Source organism: Podarcis vaucheri (assembly GCF_965113315.1).
Source record: "Podarcis vaucheri genome assembly, chromosome: 6".
NCBI lineage: Eukaryota > Metazoa > Chordata > Lepidosauria > Squamata > Lacertidae > Podarcis > Podarcis vaucheri.
This window is the reverse complement of record NC_138764.1, coordinates 60505169-60522490: the sequence shown is the minus strand read 5'-3', so window position 1 is coordinate 60522490 and position 17322 is coordinate 60505169. Positions and strand designations below refer to the sequence as shown.

General features: G+C 41.1%; 1 protein-coding gene across 1 annotated transcript; it reads left to right on the top strand.

Annotated features, from left to right (window-relative positions):
- Positions 1 to 1702: 1702 nt before the first annotated feature.
- On the top strand, positions 1703 to 16323 carry KCTD20 (potassium channel tetramerization domain containing 20). The gene is made up of 8 exons (XM_082228240.1): positions 1703 to 1873; positions 7434 to 7636; positions 8767 to 9037; positions 10291 to 10393; positions 11363 to 11483; positions 11886 to 12083; positions 13179 to 13289; positions 14350 to 16323. The coding sequence occupies exons 2-8, from the start codon at positions 7447 to 7449 to the stop codon at positions 14640 to 14642; spliced, it is 1287 nt and encodes a 428-aa protein (XP_082084366.1). The 5' UTR covers positions 1703 to 1873; positions 7434 to 7446; the 3' UTR covers positions 14643 to 16323.
- Positions 16324 to 17322: the final 999 nt, after the last annotated feature.

The following is a 17322-nucleotide window of genomic DNA, read 5'->3' as shown; positions in this document are numbered from 1 at the left end:
TCCCCTCCTGCAGTTTCCATCAACTGGTGGATTAGTTACCCTTTTAATTGATTTAAGCACCCTAAAAGCACATGTAACCCAATTTGTAACACAAATGGCATGAATTTCACACATTTTCATTAGAAATAATGAATGCATATACCGTATCTGTTTCCCCACATGAATGTGTAGTAGGAAGCCCTTATTGATGGTTTATCCCTTCTGCCTGTACACACATTGGCTTAGTTGTCATTTGCCAGCATCTCCAAAGTACCTATGGGCAGGTGAGTGCCAGCTTCAACCCACGGTGTAGATTAACTGGAATATAGCATGTCATCCAAACCCTAAACCAACAAGATTAATGTACTATATTAGCTTATGAAACTGACTTCATGAACAATGGTTGGAAACTGCTTGTTCCACCGACAATGGTTGTAATTAACCACTGTTTGTCTAGGTTTAGATGACATGGCAAGTTACGGTTCTTCTAAAATGCAAGGGAAAGCTTTTCATCTCTTCATAGCCAGAGCAGGAGAGGAAAGACACCAGAAGAGAAGGGGGTGCATTTGAGGCCTAAGACTTACCTAGGCTTATTTATGCAGTGCTAAATTTTGTGTTATGTCTGAACCAGCCCAGTGAAATTGAGGCATGGGAATTTGTCCCATATTATTAGATAATTAGATTGGGATTCTTGTGATCTCCTGCATGGAAAGTATTTCAAGATACGTAATTATTATGGGAAATGACCCTCAAGTTGGTGAACAGTAGCATCATTTTTTGCCCACTTTTTCAATGTGTACTGTGGCGTGTATGGTCCAAGCTGTATTTGCAATTGCATCTAAATCACAAGAGTGATCATTATTCCTAGTTCATTTATGTGAAAATTAAAGGGGTGGATCTGATTGTGTGGGTGGGTTTGCAGCTGTGGCCATTTGCAGGCATGTCTAGAAGTTTCTCTCCAAATAAGAACAGAATGTGAAAGGGCTCATGACATATAATGGTCTATATACATCTTTACATGTGTGTGTTGATTATTCCTGTGATTCTTCCCTTTTGAGAATGTGAGTTGATTCCATTTGGATGCAATACCTCAAGGACCGCCTCTTTCCATATGAAGCTACCTGGACCATGAGACCACCCTCTGAGGCCCTTCTTCATGTGCCTCCTCCATGAGAGAGTGGCAACATGAGAATGGGCCTTTTCTGCAGTGGCTCCCTGTTTGTGGAATGCTCTCCCCAGGGAAGCTCTCTGGGCACCTTTAGGCGCCAGGCAAAAACATTCCTCTTTAACCAGGCCTTTGGCTGATTGACATCCAATGCCCTTTTAAATGTGTTGTGGGTTATTGGTTTCTTTCTGTTTTTATTTCTAATGTGCATTTTGTATTTTCTATATTGTAATTTTATGCTGTGAACTGCCGTGAGACCTACAGGTAGAGAGGGTGGCATATGAATTTATTTATTTATTTAGTAATAATATTTTTCTCTTGGTTAATTAAGATATTTAAACCTTAACAATCTTGAGTCAAGAAGGGGTTAATACAGCAACGAATAGGTTCTCGGGTAGAGAGCAAAACTGACTTGCTCAGATTAATGTTTTTAAGACGTTCCGGGAATGTCCATATTATTTATTTCCTTGTATCTGAGCAAACTCCAGGTTCTGGCTATAGGCATGCCATCTCTTGTTTTCTGTATGTTCTGGGCAGGGACTCTTAATTTGAAGTATGTACATGACTCACCATCTGGGCTTAGATAGGGGGTGGAGAATTCGATTGCAAGAGCACAAACAATTTTAACTGTCAGCTATTCTTCTTGGTTTTGTTCACGTTCTTTATTAAATGTAGATTTCAAGATTTTGACCTGATTTCGATCAGCTGGGACCGTTTTCTGACATCTAGGTAAGTAGACGATATTTAATTTGCTCTCAAAATGTATCTGTCCCTAAGGAAACCTGATTTGGGTAATAGAAATTGATATTGTTTAGATCAGTGTTTCAATTGTTCAGAGCTTTTTTGATTATAGCCGAAACTTAGAACATTTAAAAAAAAAATAGAAAGCAAAAAGACGCAAATGTGTGAGGTTTCTGGTGTCTTAAATGCAGATTATATAATTAAGATATGTGAAAATAAGAATTGGGATGAAGTCCAAAAACTGGCATTTTTAAGAACTGGAAGAGTTCAGTGTGTGTAGTTATAAAAGGTAAAGGCAAAATTGTTTGCTTTGGCATATAGAAAACATCCTGTTTTATTTTGTGCTGGAACGAAGTCCCTACTCCATGTTTAGTGCAGGCCTCTGGATAGCTGCCAGAGAGCAGCGTAAAGCCCGGCAGCAAGCATTGTGTACAGTTTCTCACAATCCTTTGTTAAAATGTTATCAAAATCGGTTAATAGGTATTCTACAATCCATAAACAGTTTACAGTGTGGTGGTTTGTTTTTTTGCAGTCCCCGTAGGTTCATGGGACATTGTTCTGTCCCATGAAAAAAAAAATAGGATAGCTGTTCCACTTGTTTTGTGTGCTGCACCTTTAATTATTTATTTCTAATTTTTAATATATAATATTTTTTATTAGTTTTCAATTACATTCCAGTAATAGCCTCATTATAACAATACCAATTTATAATACAGTTACTAATGCCAATTGTTCAAATACTGAATTATATAATTTAGGTGGCACCCCACGTGCTAGAATTGATGGTTGAATGATTTTCTTTATTTCTGTGTTCTAAAATCTTACTAATTTCAATTACATTTCTATTTTAATTCTATTTTATTTTTAAATGTGTTTTTGAGGTACGTACGAGGAATCCCAGGGATTCCTGCCATTGCATCATGTTGATTCCAATATACCATAAAAGGACACCATAAGGACACCTGTCTCTCCACCACACCTGTTTGCAGTTCCCAACAGTTTTTATAACCACTCCTTCCTTGAAGGAAAAGAAGCTATTTCCCCCAACATTGAGCAAATTTAATAGATGTAAAAATGGATGTCATAATTGACATGATGCTGCTCCTAGGAAAGCTCTCTCCCACTGTTAATTGATTTTAAAATATTTATATCCTGCTTATTTATTTTTGTTATTTATTGAATTTATATACTGCCCTACACCCAGAGGTTTCAGAACAAAATCAAAACATGAAACCACAAAATATATAATCAAAATAAAAACAACCCAATAGCCCCCCCATTTTTTAAAAAAGGGCATAGGGTGTCAATCAAATCCACCAGAGGCCTGCTTAAAAAGGAACATTTTTGCCCAGTGCCTAAAGGTGCCAGGAGAACTTCTCTTTTCTGCTTTTCTTGTCACTTGAACATAAGGCTGCTAATAAAATGCATGCTCATAGTCACACGCAACCAAATAAAAAATAAAACACAAACTGATCACTTAAATGTCACACTGTCCTAAAACATCATAAAAATAAATAAAATACTTTAAAATAAAAAATCGCTAGTACAGACGTAACAATTTGCAATATCAGGGCATCATCAGTACGTATACCGTTTCCCCAAATGACTTCTGAAACAGTAGGGTTTTCATGACATTATGGGGTGCTTTTTTCAGGTGGGATTCAATCACATAACAACAAATTCAGGCTGGAATATTTGGCTTGTTACTGTGCAGCAAACCACTTCCCCAAAATTGATACTTTCTTGCGATAAGGAAAGTCGTAGGGAAATACAGTGACAAAGTGTGTGATAATGATAACTTCCGCAGAAACAAACGGAACAAACACTCAATAAATAGCTGGTGTAACAAACACTCAATAAATAGTCTAACCTCGCCACAAAATTTGTGCAAATAAAGCACAATAAACATGTCATCTGGAAGCAGCCAGAAAGCCAAACAGTTTCCTCAGAGAGGAATTCTGGAGCCTGGGAGCAATTGCTTGCACAGTCACCTCACATGGCAAGATGAAGATGTGAACTTTATTTTCTTTCTAGTGTAATCTAGAATGTCTTTTTAACAACAGATTATCTTCCTTTTTTACCCCCGCCCCACATTAGCTATACTTATGGAAATTTTGATTTTATTGTGGAAAGTGATTGAGGTGTTGAACCAGGTTGCAGAAAACCGAGGTTCAAATCTCCAATTCTGTCAAGGGTGACCTTGGGCCTAGCTTTTGGTGTAAACGACCTTCTCAGGATTGTTGCAAGGAAAAACATGGGGAAACAGGGCATGAGTCACATTGAAAACATGACCATGTATTTTCTGTCCTGAACTCCATGGAGAAAAGAGGGTGTATGCATCAAATAAACAAATGGAGTCATTTCAGTCAGTTGTGTCTAGTTCTTCTCTTGGCTTCTGCTGGTTCTAGGGTGGAATTGCCTGGTTTTGTTAGGATTTTGTTAGGATTTCATCTAAAATTTGTGTTGATTGTTATCTTAATAATAAACATAATTTTATTCTTTATCTTTCTATCTATCTTTCTGGGTTGCTTTGCATTGAGCTGTTTATGAGCTTTGCACTGCACAGCAACTGAATTGGTGACATTTTCAGTACTGAAGTTTATTTCTAGGTTTATTATGGCATTTTTAGGGCCGGATACCCTTTCATATTATCTTTTGAAATAATTGCATTTGAAATAATTGCTGGAGGTGGTGGGATAGGGAGCTGCAGTGAGTGAAAGAGGGTGGGACTGTTCACACAATCTCTGGAATTGGATCCAAGCCCACGTAGACTACAAACACATACTAAATCAATCGAGCATATGCAGATATAAAAGAAGAGTCTGCTATCTGTACAAAGTTTCTCTCACGACACCATAGCCTTTTGGTTGGAACAGTGGCTGTTCCCCACATGCACAGTTTCAAGTGCATACTTATGGTTTTATTGCATGTATATTCCACCATCTTCTCTAAAGGAGCTCAAAGTGACGTACAAAGTTCTCCCCTTCCTCATTTTTAGTCCTCACAACAACCCTGTATGGAAGGTTAGGCTGAGAGGCAGTGACTGGCCCAAGGTCACCCAGTGAACTTCATGGTCAAGTGGGGATTTGAACCCTGTTCTCCTAGGTTCCTGTCCGACACTCAAGCCACCATGCTACACACTGGCTCTTCCATGCTTAGCAGCCAGAACTGGATAGAGAATGAAGATGGAGGCGAGAGAAGAGTACAGAAAGAGAAGGGAAGAGAGGAAATGGATGGTAGATAGACTGATCTACATGATACATTTAAATCGCATCCAGCGCACAGAGGATCCTGGGGACCGCAGTTTGTTAAAGAGGCTGGGGATTATAGCTCTGTGAAGGATAAACTATGTAAATTAAGAAAGGGGACAAAAGTTAAATGTTTTTTAATAATAATAAGCCTGGACATAGAAAAGTGGAGTTAAGGCATGCAAGGTAATTGTGAAAGGGGGAAAGAAATGACAGGAGATGACTAGAAACACTTTGAGATGTAAGTGCAAAAGGAATATTAGATAGCAAGGATCGGCTATCTCGGCTTAGACTAGCAAGGATCAAGAGCAGTGTGCAGGCCTGCTCAAGCTGCAGAATTCTCCTTCCCAGCTGTTGCTTCCTGTGTTTTTGGAGGAATGGGGTACAAGGGACTGTGATGCTGTGATGGGAAGGAATCTTGGGTCTTGATCAGAAATTCCTGCACATGTCAGTGCAGAATCCTGGAGCGAGGTTCAGATCTCGCCATTCACCCGCACTGTGCATGACCTTGGGCATATCATGCTCTCTCAGGCTGTGTACACACTCCTGTTTGCTCTGCATCCAGTGTGCTCCCATTGCTGATTTGGGAAGCAGTGTCAACATGTTGTTAGGCACAACCCACATCTATTCTGTATCTATCCTATCATTTTGATGTGTTTTCCCCTAAGCCAGCTTCATTCTGAATTGAGAAAAAGAACAACTTAGGTCCATTTTAAGCCAGTGATGTGTCTGCAGCCTCTTGTCGAACTGGCCTCACAGGGTTGTTGTGTGAATAAAAGGGGAGGGCATCTATTGCTGCCCTGTGTTCCCTGGAGGAAAAGTGAGATAAAAAATGAAATATATACATAATTAGCATTGTTGTTGTCGTCGTTTCTAAAGGATCTTAATCTTTTTGAATTGAACAACATATGTTTGTGTTCTTTCGCCCCGTTAAGAAATATGGGAGGAAAGGCTTTGGGGAATACTGCCAATGACAGCTACATTGTTCTCTCTCTCAATTTGGATCAAAGCTGGTTTGAGGGGAAACACAGTGTTTCTCAAGAAACAACCAAGTAGATAAGGGATTGTGACATACCTACTCTTGCTTCCCAGAGCTCACTGGATGCCAAGTTAATTGGGGGGGGGGTGCTCACAGCCTCAGTTACTACAAACCTTCCTGTGAAAATAAGAAGAAGTCAAAGGAGGTCTTGTTTAATGCAAACATGCTGTTTTGCATAACTCTGTGTGCTTACAATGAATGACCCATTCTCCACTGATCTATTTCCCTCACTCACAATCCCCATCTCCAGAGGCACAATTTCTTATGCTCAGCTGAGTCCTCCTTACACACACACACACCACTGACTACTGAAGGCTTGGTGCTCATTGACCGAAAATAGCTCCTCTTGCTGCTGGTTTCAGCCCGGCCTGGCTGTGATGCTGCAGATGTCAAATAAGGATAAGGGGAGTGAGAGTGTAGGAGTGAGAGATGCAGGGATAAAGAGGCGGATCTCTAGAAGAAAAACCATTGCAGCCCACACACTTTTTATATGCCACGTAGTGAGTAACTCTGTGTTTAAAGGGGGAAAAAACACAGTGGCATTCAGAGGGTGACCTCAAGTCCCCCTCCGCCTCTTGGTGCAAATTATGTTTCTAGGGCACAGTTTTAAGGTTATGTATACAGAAACTGGATACTATGTCAACAGTGTGATTAAGTCTTGCTAACATTAGACCGCTAGATGCAGAATAGGAAAAGCCATTGGACATTTCATTAGACTTCCAGAGTGGTGTTAAATATTGTTCATGTAATATTGTGGTCCATGTTGGCAGTTAACACAGGAAGCCTTAGGATATCCCCCCCCAGCACCAAGCAATGTGGTAACGGCTGTTTCCTATATTAAAATTGGACAGAGGAACACTGTTGTTGGTTTTTCTGTACACATTATAACTTTAAAGCACACTCGAAGCGCAATCTTTCTCACAGAGGTCTGGGCACTTTAGTTTACCCCCTCATGGAATTCCTAGCTTTCCTTAACAAACCAGCCCTATTCTACAAATCTATACTGAAAAGTAAGTCCTACTGAACTTAGTGGGCTTACTCCCACATGTGTGCTAGGGATTGCAAGCTCAGTAAACTTTATAGCAGGGATGGGGAATCTGGTTCTCTTAAGATGTTATTGAACCGCAACTCCCGTCATTCCTGAATATTGGCCCTGCTGGCTGGGGCTGATGGGACATAGGTGTGGGCCACTCCCCCTAGGCCACATCAGGTAGAGAACTTTCTTCCAGATGTAACCCTCATTACCATTTCTTCCTTACAGGACTTTTCTCCAGATGGGCAGTCACTTTGAATTACGGATGCCTCAAATGAGTATTAATCGTGCCACTGGAATGGAACGATCAAGCAATCAAGAATCTTGTCAGCTGACCGAAAACATGACTTCTACAATCCATGATCTAGGAGAAAGCAGCCAGAAACAGTGTGGGCAGACCATTACCATGTCTCCACTATGCAGAAATCATGGTAAAGTCAGGAGTGTTTGCTGTAGAATGTGCAACGCACAGCACAGCCCTCTCGATCCTTTTCAGATCAACTACACATGATACTAAATGAATCTTTTGAGCATTGCATCATTATATTGTTGCTGTTATTGTTTATTTGTTTTAAACAGCAGCTTTGGGGAGGAGACCAAATTAGGATCGGGGCCATGACACATAAAAGGGTGACGCTTTTTCCTCCCATGCCACAGCCCTAATTAAAATCACCACCACCAAGCTGTTATTTTGTAGGGGAGGAAGCTGCCTCCCTCCTATGCCAAATATCACAGGGAGGAAATGGAATTTTCATAGGGATCACTGCATGGGATGGCGGGAATTTTTATTTTTAAGCTAACCCTAACCTCTTCCCTCGCCATGATCAGCCTCCTCCTTCCTACATAGATGGTGTTTGAAATGTTAAAAAGAACTGGGCTGTGAATGTCTGTTGCATGTGTAGCCAAAACAGCACCACCCATGCCCAAGGGGGAGGTATCAGCAGGCTTAGAGGGACGCCAAGGTTTGGGGGAACATTAAGGTTTGCAGAAGCTGAGGGGGGACTTTCCCACCCTACACATAAAAAAATAAAACAGTAAGTTCAAGTCCTATAAAGACTATGCTTACTGACCATGGATGCTGACTAAGGGGGAATGGGACAGAAATCAGGTGGAAGGAAGAATAGATTAAAATATCATCAAGGAGAGCATGGTTGCTAAAATGAATGTGAGTGTGCTGACTTGAACATACCAATACCTAAATTATCTGAAGAAGTGTGCATGCACACGAAAGCTTATACCAAGAACTAACTTAGTTGGTCTTTAAGGTGCTACAGGAAGGATTTTTTTTATTTTGACTATGGCAGACCAACACGGCTACCTCTCTGTAACTGATACCAATACCTGTATGTGTATGATCAGATTGTGCTTACATGGCTGATTTGTGTGCTGTTTACAGATGTGTCAGGGTGTTTTAGTAATCATCTAAGTCAGTGGTGCATATTCTCTTAGCATTGTATTGTCACCTATTTGGTTATTAAACTTTTGTTATAGATCACCTTTTTTTTTTGGTAATCTGTCTAATGCATTTAACTCAATTGCGGCTTTCATCTGCTGTGTTTAGATCATGCAGAGTTCAGATACGCTTCCCACCCAGCAAGTCCTCAGTGTTCTAACGTTCTTGAAGACACCAAAGGCATTTTCTTCCAAGTGGGGAGTAAAAGAAACCTCGAATATTACACTACTAGCCAAGAGCAGTTTGGGAGTGGTTGTAGCAGCTTGAACAACAGTACGCAAGTCCAAGCGCCAGAGAAAGTGACTCTTGTCGTTGATGGCACTAGATTTGTCGTAAATCCCCAGATTTTCACAGCTCATCCTGATACTATGTTAGGAAGGTAAGTGTCTTCATTACCTTTTTAAACCTTGCAGACTACTTAAATGGAAACAAAGTGTATCGCTACTGCTGCTGATAGGGTGTGCTTTGCAGTCTGAATAGGGTTAGGAGGATGCTTTGTAATTTTGGAAGGCCACCTAGCTTTAGAATTCTGTCCTCATCATTCCCATTGGAATTTGAAGGTGTTCCACTTCATGAGATTATTTGCATTTAACTTGTTAATGCATTCCAGTGAAATCAGATAACTCCCAAGTAAACGGGTTTAGCGTGAGGGACCAGAATGAAGGTTCCGCTGGAGATGTTCATGGTACGTTGACCTTATGAGACATCTCAAAGATTATGTGATGAATGCCACTCACTGGTCTAGATATGAGCAATCTTAAGGCAAGGATAAGGAACCTTTAGCTCTCCAGAAGTTGTTGAACTACAACTTCTGCCTGTCCCAGCCAGCCTGGCAAATGCTAAAGGACCATGGGAGTTGTAGTCCAGCAATATCTGGAAAACCACAGATTCCCTATCCTTGTCTTACGATCAAACCACAAGAGGCTTTTATACATTTTCATTTTATTTACAAAAAGCAGCCACAAAGAGAGGAATAGTGGTTTAACCCTTTTCTAATTCTCCTCTGCCCCCAGTTACTGGTGCCTGTCCCAACTGAGTTTTATTTTTAATAGAGCAAATAGCAGCTTATGGGGGCAATTTTCAGCAAGACACTGGTGTGGGACATTAGCTCTCCCACCCCCACCCCCGTAACAACATCCTGATCTAGATTCCTTCCCACTCACCTGCAGCCTCCCTGTGGCTGTTTTTTGTGTGAATGAAGAGACATAGCCAGTCTCAACACATTTTTAGATTATTTTAATTCATGTCCAGCGGTCAGATCCTGATTGTATCCAGGTTTGAAGGCAGCATGTAAACCCTCATTTCCTGGTTTAGGAATTAAGGATATAAATTAAGGATATCCAAAGTTGGATGCATGAAGGCAGGAGCAAGATGGAATTATGTGGGCACACAGTTCATTCTCAGATTATGACATCTGAACTTTTGAGAACTGCATGCCATTTTCTCAGCTGTGTAAAATGCCATCCATCTCCTTAATAAAGGGCTTAATAATTACTGCATTCTCAAAGAAACACTTGCCATGATTGACATAGTTCTTTATTTAGATAGTTTCAATGTGCTCTGTTTACTTCAACACACCAGCTGGCATTTGGAGACAGCCATCTTAAACCCATGTATGGATTATCATTTCAGAATGTTTGGACCAGGACGAGAATATAACTTCACTCGGCCGAACGAGAAGGGTGAATATGAGATTGCGGATGGAATTAGCTCCACGGTGTTCCGGACTGTGCTGGTGAGGAAGCCCCCAAAGTTGGAGAAGCAGGGTTCTTCTTCCAGTTTGTAAAGTTCCTACCCCTGCCTTCACATTCAAAGACACATGTATCTTCTGCTTTATTTATAGATCTGTTTCTTTCTCGTTTCCTTCCTATTTCTTACTTCTAAGACAGCGCCTATCGCTTATATTGTGTATTGTTGGGAATAACACTTTCTGCGTTGTCCCATATAACTAGTAATGTTTTTCGGTCATGGTGTTATGTACGCAGTGCTGGCTCCAGGTTTGGGGAGGTCCTTACACAAGACACCCCCAGTGGTGGCCCCCTCCCTCAGTGAGTCTACCGCCTCATGGCCCTTATGGGCAGCTGTTGCTGCTCCTCTGCCACCTCATTGTCATTGCTCCCACCTGCTCGCTTGCCAGGCAGCCAATGAGCAAAGAGGCAGCGGCTCCTCCTCTCCACCATTTGTGTTTGCTTGATGATCCCCCCGAAGGCCAGAGTGAGAGGCAGGTAAATAAGCAGGTTGCAATGGTGAAGGGAAGGAGCGAATCCAGGGGACTCATCAGTGGATGCTCTGATGGAATATGGGGCAACTATGCCAATCCTTGGTGCCAGCTCTGGTGCCATGGTAGAATATGGTGCTAATTCATAAGGTTGGGCTTTAAAAAACAAACACAATGATTTAAAAGACGCATTAATCTATTTTCAGTGTTAGATCAGAATAATGAGATAGCTCAGTTGGTAGAGAACAAGAATCTTAGGGCTGTGGGTTCAAGTCCCAAGTTGGGCAAAAAGATTCCTGCATTGCAGAGATGACCCTCACAATCCCTTCCAACTCTACGGTTCTATGAGCCGAACTCCCTAGTCAATAACCAGATGGGAGGCTGCCTGGTGCCCTGGGTGCATCCCTCCATACTTTTGGAAGGAAGAACAGGATACAAGTGAAATAAACAAGAGCAATAATAAACACAGCTGCGCTTTCCTTTCAGGATTATTACAAAACTGGAATCATTAACTGTCCCGATGGGATTTCTATTCCGGATCTCAGAGACACGTGTGACTACCTTTGCATCAACTTTGATTTCAACACAATCAAATGTCAAGACTTAAGTAAGTGTGGCCAAACTCGAAGGAGCGGCGGGTAAATGCTGCGCATGTCGGGGCCATTCCGCTCCAGACCCTGCTAGTCAGGGTGGCATTTGAGACGTAGGGAGTTGGGTCTCTGACTTTCTCTTAGCCGGCTTTGAAAGAAGGTATCTATGGCCACTAGCCATGATGGCTATGTTATGCCTCCGCAGTCAGAGGCATTAATGCTTCCGAATACCAGTTGCTGGAAGCCGCAGGCGGGGAGAGTGATCTTGTGCTTGCGGGTTTTCCAGAAGAGGCCCCTGGTTGGCCACTCTGAGAACAGGATCCTGGGCTCAATTGACCATTTGCCTGATGCAGCAGTGCTCCTCTTAATATCCTTCCAGCTGGATGCAAAGGGCTCACATGTGACTTATTTCCTGTTAGGTGCATTACTGCATGAGCTGTCCAACGATGGGGCTCACAAGCAGTTTGACTGCTATCTGGAAGAGCTGATCCTGCCTATAATGGTGGGCAATGCCAAGAAGGGAGAACGCGAGTGTCACATTGTGGTTCTAACGGATGAAGACATAGTGGACTGGGATGAAGACTACCCGCCTCCAATGGGAGAAGAATACTCACAAAGTAAGGGATCTGCATTTAATTTTTTAAAAAATATAAATAATACAATTTCTAGCAAGTTATTTTAAAAACCAACTTATGCCACCGCATGGTATACATGGTGCATGTCGTCTTAGCAAAGGCTGAAAAAAGAAAGAAAATACTGTTACAATGGGGGTGATTTATACCAACCAAAAAAATTCCGAACTGTATACTTATTATTTCACTTTTTAAAAGTGTTATAAGGATAATATAAAATTGTTAAATGAATAAGAAATGGATAGGAATTTCTTTTTTGCCTTGTGCTCATTGCCAAAAATCCTTGCATTTCAGTGTCTGGTTATATACATAAAAGTCCATTTGATTACAGTGTTTAAGAACTATGGCTAGATGTAAGATTGTAGGCTGAATGCCTACCAACCCCGTAATCTAAACATGTAGTAAATCTGTAATTTTGGTTGATATGTTGCACAGGATCCAAGCATCTTAATTCATCACACCTTCCCTCTTAACAGCAAATTTGCCATGGAGGGAAAGCAGTTCTTTCTGAAGCAAATTTTTGCATTGCTATTATTAATGGTTTGCAGAATATTTAATTATTATTATGTATTAAATTGGATTGAGGTGGGACAGGCGACTTACCAATTCCCCTTGTGCCTTTCAAACGTCCGCTTGGTGTGGGAGGTGGACCTGTCATCTTCCCTCCATGGGCAAAAGGATATGTTCCATGTGTGGAAGGTGAAGTCAGGATGCAACCCAATATTATTTAAGAAATGTGTATCCTGCCTTTCTAGCAAATGGTGCTCAATATCACAGATGATTATTTGTTTGTTTATTTATTATTTGGCATTATTATTATGTATTATTGCGATTTTTTTTAATTAACAAGATTCTTATACCGTTAAAAATTAAATCAACCTCTAAGTGGTTTTACACAAAATATTAATTAAAAAATGGCAAAAAACAGATTTTAGAACCAGTGAACGTCCGTGAACATGTGAAATTGCTAGTGTCAAAGGTTTTAACCATCCTCCCTCATTTTTAAAAAAACCGCTAACCTGTCAAACTAGCCACTGCTACCGTTGCCAGATTTTTAAAATATTATTTTCTTTGTTGTAGTTCTGTATAGTTCTAAGCTCTACAGATTCTTCAAGTACATTGAGAATCGGGATGTAGCAAAGACGGTTTTGAAAGAACGTGGCCTGAAAAACATCCGAATTGGCATTGAAGGCAAGTAACAGTGTTTTCTGAATAGCAAAAGCTTTTCAAAAGAAGCCAGAAATTTCCTGTAGCAACTCTGCATTTACTGGGTCTACTAACAGATAGCTCAGTCACCCATGTACTAACTTTGCTGCTCTGCAGCCCTTCGATTTTGGGTCACCAATTTCACGACTAACCTTTTTTTGCAGAGGGAGCCCTAAACGTTGCCTGTATCTGACACTGCTGGCAAGAGCCCTGGGATTAGCTGTGTTTCATTTGGAGATGCTATTTGGCAGTCACCCCTGGGCTGAAGGCTGTGTACACACCAGTGTTAATGCACACGTGGGTTGTTCAGATTTTGTTTTTCCATGTGTGCTTTGGGGAAGTTCGTTCACCCACATGAGTGCTTTCAATTGAACTCTGCCTCAGTGTTTTCCATCCATTCTAGGAGGCAGATGTACAATGTTTTGTTGTCCCCTCTTCACAGTTAGTACTTCTTCACCCTTCTTGAGTTCCGGAAACCTGAAGTCCATACTGCACAGATAGCGCACACAGTATTTGTTCATTTGTGTGCACTGCCAATTTTTATTGTATTTCTGAGATACGCGTTTTCAGGTATACTGGACTTGCGCAAGGCAGATTACTTTTTTAAAAAAACTGTATGTGTTGCACCCAGGGGGGATGTTGATAGAAGACACCCAGCAAAACATTGCCACACACACAACAAGAACAACACTGACACAATGTGCTTCAGTTCGTCTGCAGTTGGGTAACAGTCAGTTTTATACTGTATTCCTACCCCGCCCCCTTGCTTACTGCATTGTCCACAGACCAGGACAATTGAAATTAAATGTTGGAGAGACAGGGAGCACAGGCTGTCATTTGGATGAGGACAATGCCATGTGGATGGCATGGAAAACATGCACCCATGGGATACCTTGAATCCACTTTAAACAGCGTTGTGTATACAGCCTGTACAGTTTCATCAGCACAGTCCTAGTCTGAACTCTGAGGATTCTCTTCCTTTGGGCTGCTCACAGGGCCTGGGCCTGGGCCGAGATGGTTAACAGTGCCAAAATATTTGTTTCAGGTTACCCCACCTGTAAAGAGAAAGTGAAGAGGCGGCCTGGAGGACGCTCAGAAGTTATCTATAATTATGTGCAACGCCCATTCATCCAGATGTCGTGGGAAAAGGAAGAGGGAAAGAGTCGCCATGTTGACTTCCAGTGCGTTAGAAGCAAATCTCTAACAAACCTCGTGGCGGTGGGGGAAGATGTGGCGGAAGACCAGGAAGTTATGCTGCATCACCCGCCCCAGGTGGATGAACTTGACAGACTGAATGCACCATTTTCTCAAATGGATCCTAATGAGCTTCCAGAATAATGTAGCTAAAGTGCAGTGTTTCCTCAAATGGATTTGGTTGATTGACTGGCTCAGGACTGAATATCCAGATCGGCCTGCTGCTAGTTTTCATACAAGTGGATCTCTTAAAAGCTATTGCATTACCATAATTGCTCTATTCTCTAAATACAGTCTACATAAGTAGAAAGGACTAGCGTTATTACATCATTTGCTGAGGCCTCCCAAGTATTCTCCAATGAGAACGTGGACTCTGGGAATTAAGTTTACATCTCACCCTGTCAAAGAACAGAAATAAAATGTTCTCATTGAATTGAAATACAGTGTAAATATACATACAGTTCTGTGTTAATGCTTAGCAGCCATCGCTTAGTTACAAATAGGCCAAGCTCTATAGCAATAATGACTTCACCGTCATGGGACAATTACCAGTAAGAATAAAAAAAACTATGCTTCCCATCAGTTGGGTGCAGCTACACAACGGATAGCCTATGCAGTCCAGTGTTGTTGCTTTTTAAGTTTCCTTTTCAGTAGCTGTCCCACCAACTCCTTAAATTGCTTCTTAATCTCCAGCACCTGCTGGGAAGAGATTGAAAACTCTGATTTCAGAGGCATACCAAACAAGTTCACTCTGAGTCATCAGTTTTCAAGAAACCAAATACCAGTCTGCACTCCAAAATGCTGCGTTTTCAACTCAAGGCACAGTTGCTCTGCCATCCCAATACCTTAAAAAAGAAAAAAACCTAACAGAACCGGACACAAGTTATTGCATTAGTGAAACCCATAAAAGTTGTGATTTTAGGCAAGTTTACCTAGGAGTAAATCCTATTGAAAACTGTGGGACTTTTCTTTCAACTAAACTTGCATAGGATTGTGCTGCAAGTCTTCTGGAAAAGGGTTAAAGTTCTTTATATTCAGCCATGCAGATGAAGAAGCGTCTCTCTCTACATCTTGTATCTGTAACTTGCTCTCTATTATGACTCTTGTAAATTAGTAGGAATATCTTTTAAGGTTACAGTGAGTGCTGAATCCTACTGGATTCAGCAACAAAGCCAAGTGCAGAGTGCTTGGCAGGCGCAGTACAGATGTACAGTATTGCATAAACATTACAATGTTTTCTCAGCATAGCCCTGCCAATCTTCTCTATTTTGTGTTACTTCCTTGGTTCCATTCCAGGATTCTCATCTTGCTGCCACTTTCGTGAAATATAATATTGAACCTCTTCAAATGTTCAACAGCACATGGTATTAGTGCTGCAGGGGCTGTACGACTTCACAGTGTGTGTAGCAGAAATGCCTGTCTTGATTCTGGATGATGTTTAGCTTTAATGGCTGCAATAGAAATTATGATTTAGGATTGTTGATGGGAGGGGATGCTGCTCTTCGGTGCTAGGATGTTCGGATCATTACCAACCTTGCAATGTTTTTTTAAAAGTTTGGTGGGATTTAAGATTTTATAATAGAATATGCCCTAAGATTAAAAGTTCCTAACATGAAGAAAGCTAGCACTTCTCACCAGTATGTTAGCTTTCAGTGTACAGGATGGGTAGGCAAACTAAGGCCTGGGGGCCGGATCCGGCCCAGTCGCCTTCTAAATTCGGCAAGGATCTGGGAATCAGTGTGTTTTTACATGTGTAGAATGTGTCCTTTTATTTAAAATGCATCTCTGGGTTATTTGTGGGGCGTAGGAATTCGTTCATCCCCCCCCAATATAGTCTGGCCCCCCACAAGGTCTCAGGGACAGTGGACCAGCCCCCTGCTGAAAAAGTTTGCTGACCCCTGGTGTACCGGGAGATTTTGATGGGTTAAGCTCAGGGAAACATGCTGGTAGTTTGAATGGGAATTGGCTGTTATATGAGTTATGCATTGTAGTTACAGTATACCTGCCCATTACATTAAAGTGCTTCAAAAGCTTAGCCCATCCTCTGCAAGGTAGAGAAAAAACTTTTGACACATTCAAATGAAGAATCTTACTGCAGAAGAAAGCAAATACACACCTGAAGTCCTGAATTTTCAGCAACCTAAGTGTGATTTTAGAACAGGTTGTGTATAATGCTGGTCTGAATTAACATGTAGAGGACTTTGCAACTATCAGCACCTGCAATTATATACTTTTTTAAAAAAAATCAATGCACCAAATATCTCTATCTTAAGAGCCTCAAAAGAACAAATGTGTAGCTGATTGTCATCTACTTGGGATCTGCTTAGAGGAATTAAGTGAATAGATATTGCCAGATAGTGGAGATAGCTTTCCAGAGTCAGAATAAATCGAGTTAATACTTCCAGTGAAGGGAGAATCGCCCAAGGTCACTAATTTATGTAACAAATTGTCTTTTTAATTTTCAATTAAAACTTTTTGGTTTTATTTCCAAGCAAGATTAATGGACTATGCTATTGTTACACTGTTGAAGATGTTAAAACAGACTTGTAGCACAATCTTACACATGCTTACTCAAAAGTAAGCCCCATTATATTCAATGGGGCTTTCTGGAAAGTGTGCATAGTTTTGCAGCCTTAGAACTGCATCAAGGAAGCTTTTATCATTTCTGATGCAGTTATTTTATTTAAACAGCCATTCAACCTCTCACGAAAGTGCCTACAGCAACGTTTTTCAAAAGCTGCACTACTTGTGCTGTCCACAAGGCAAGGTGGTCTTTTTAGAAATATTTAATTAGAAAAATATAGGGTGATTTATAGACAGGTGT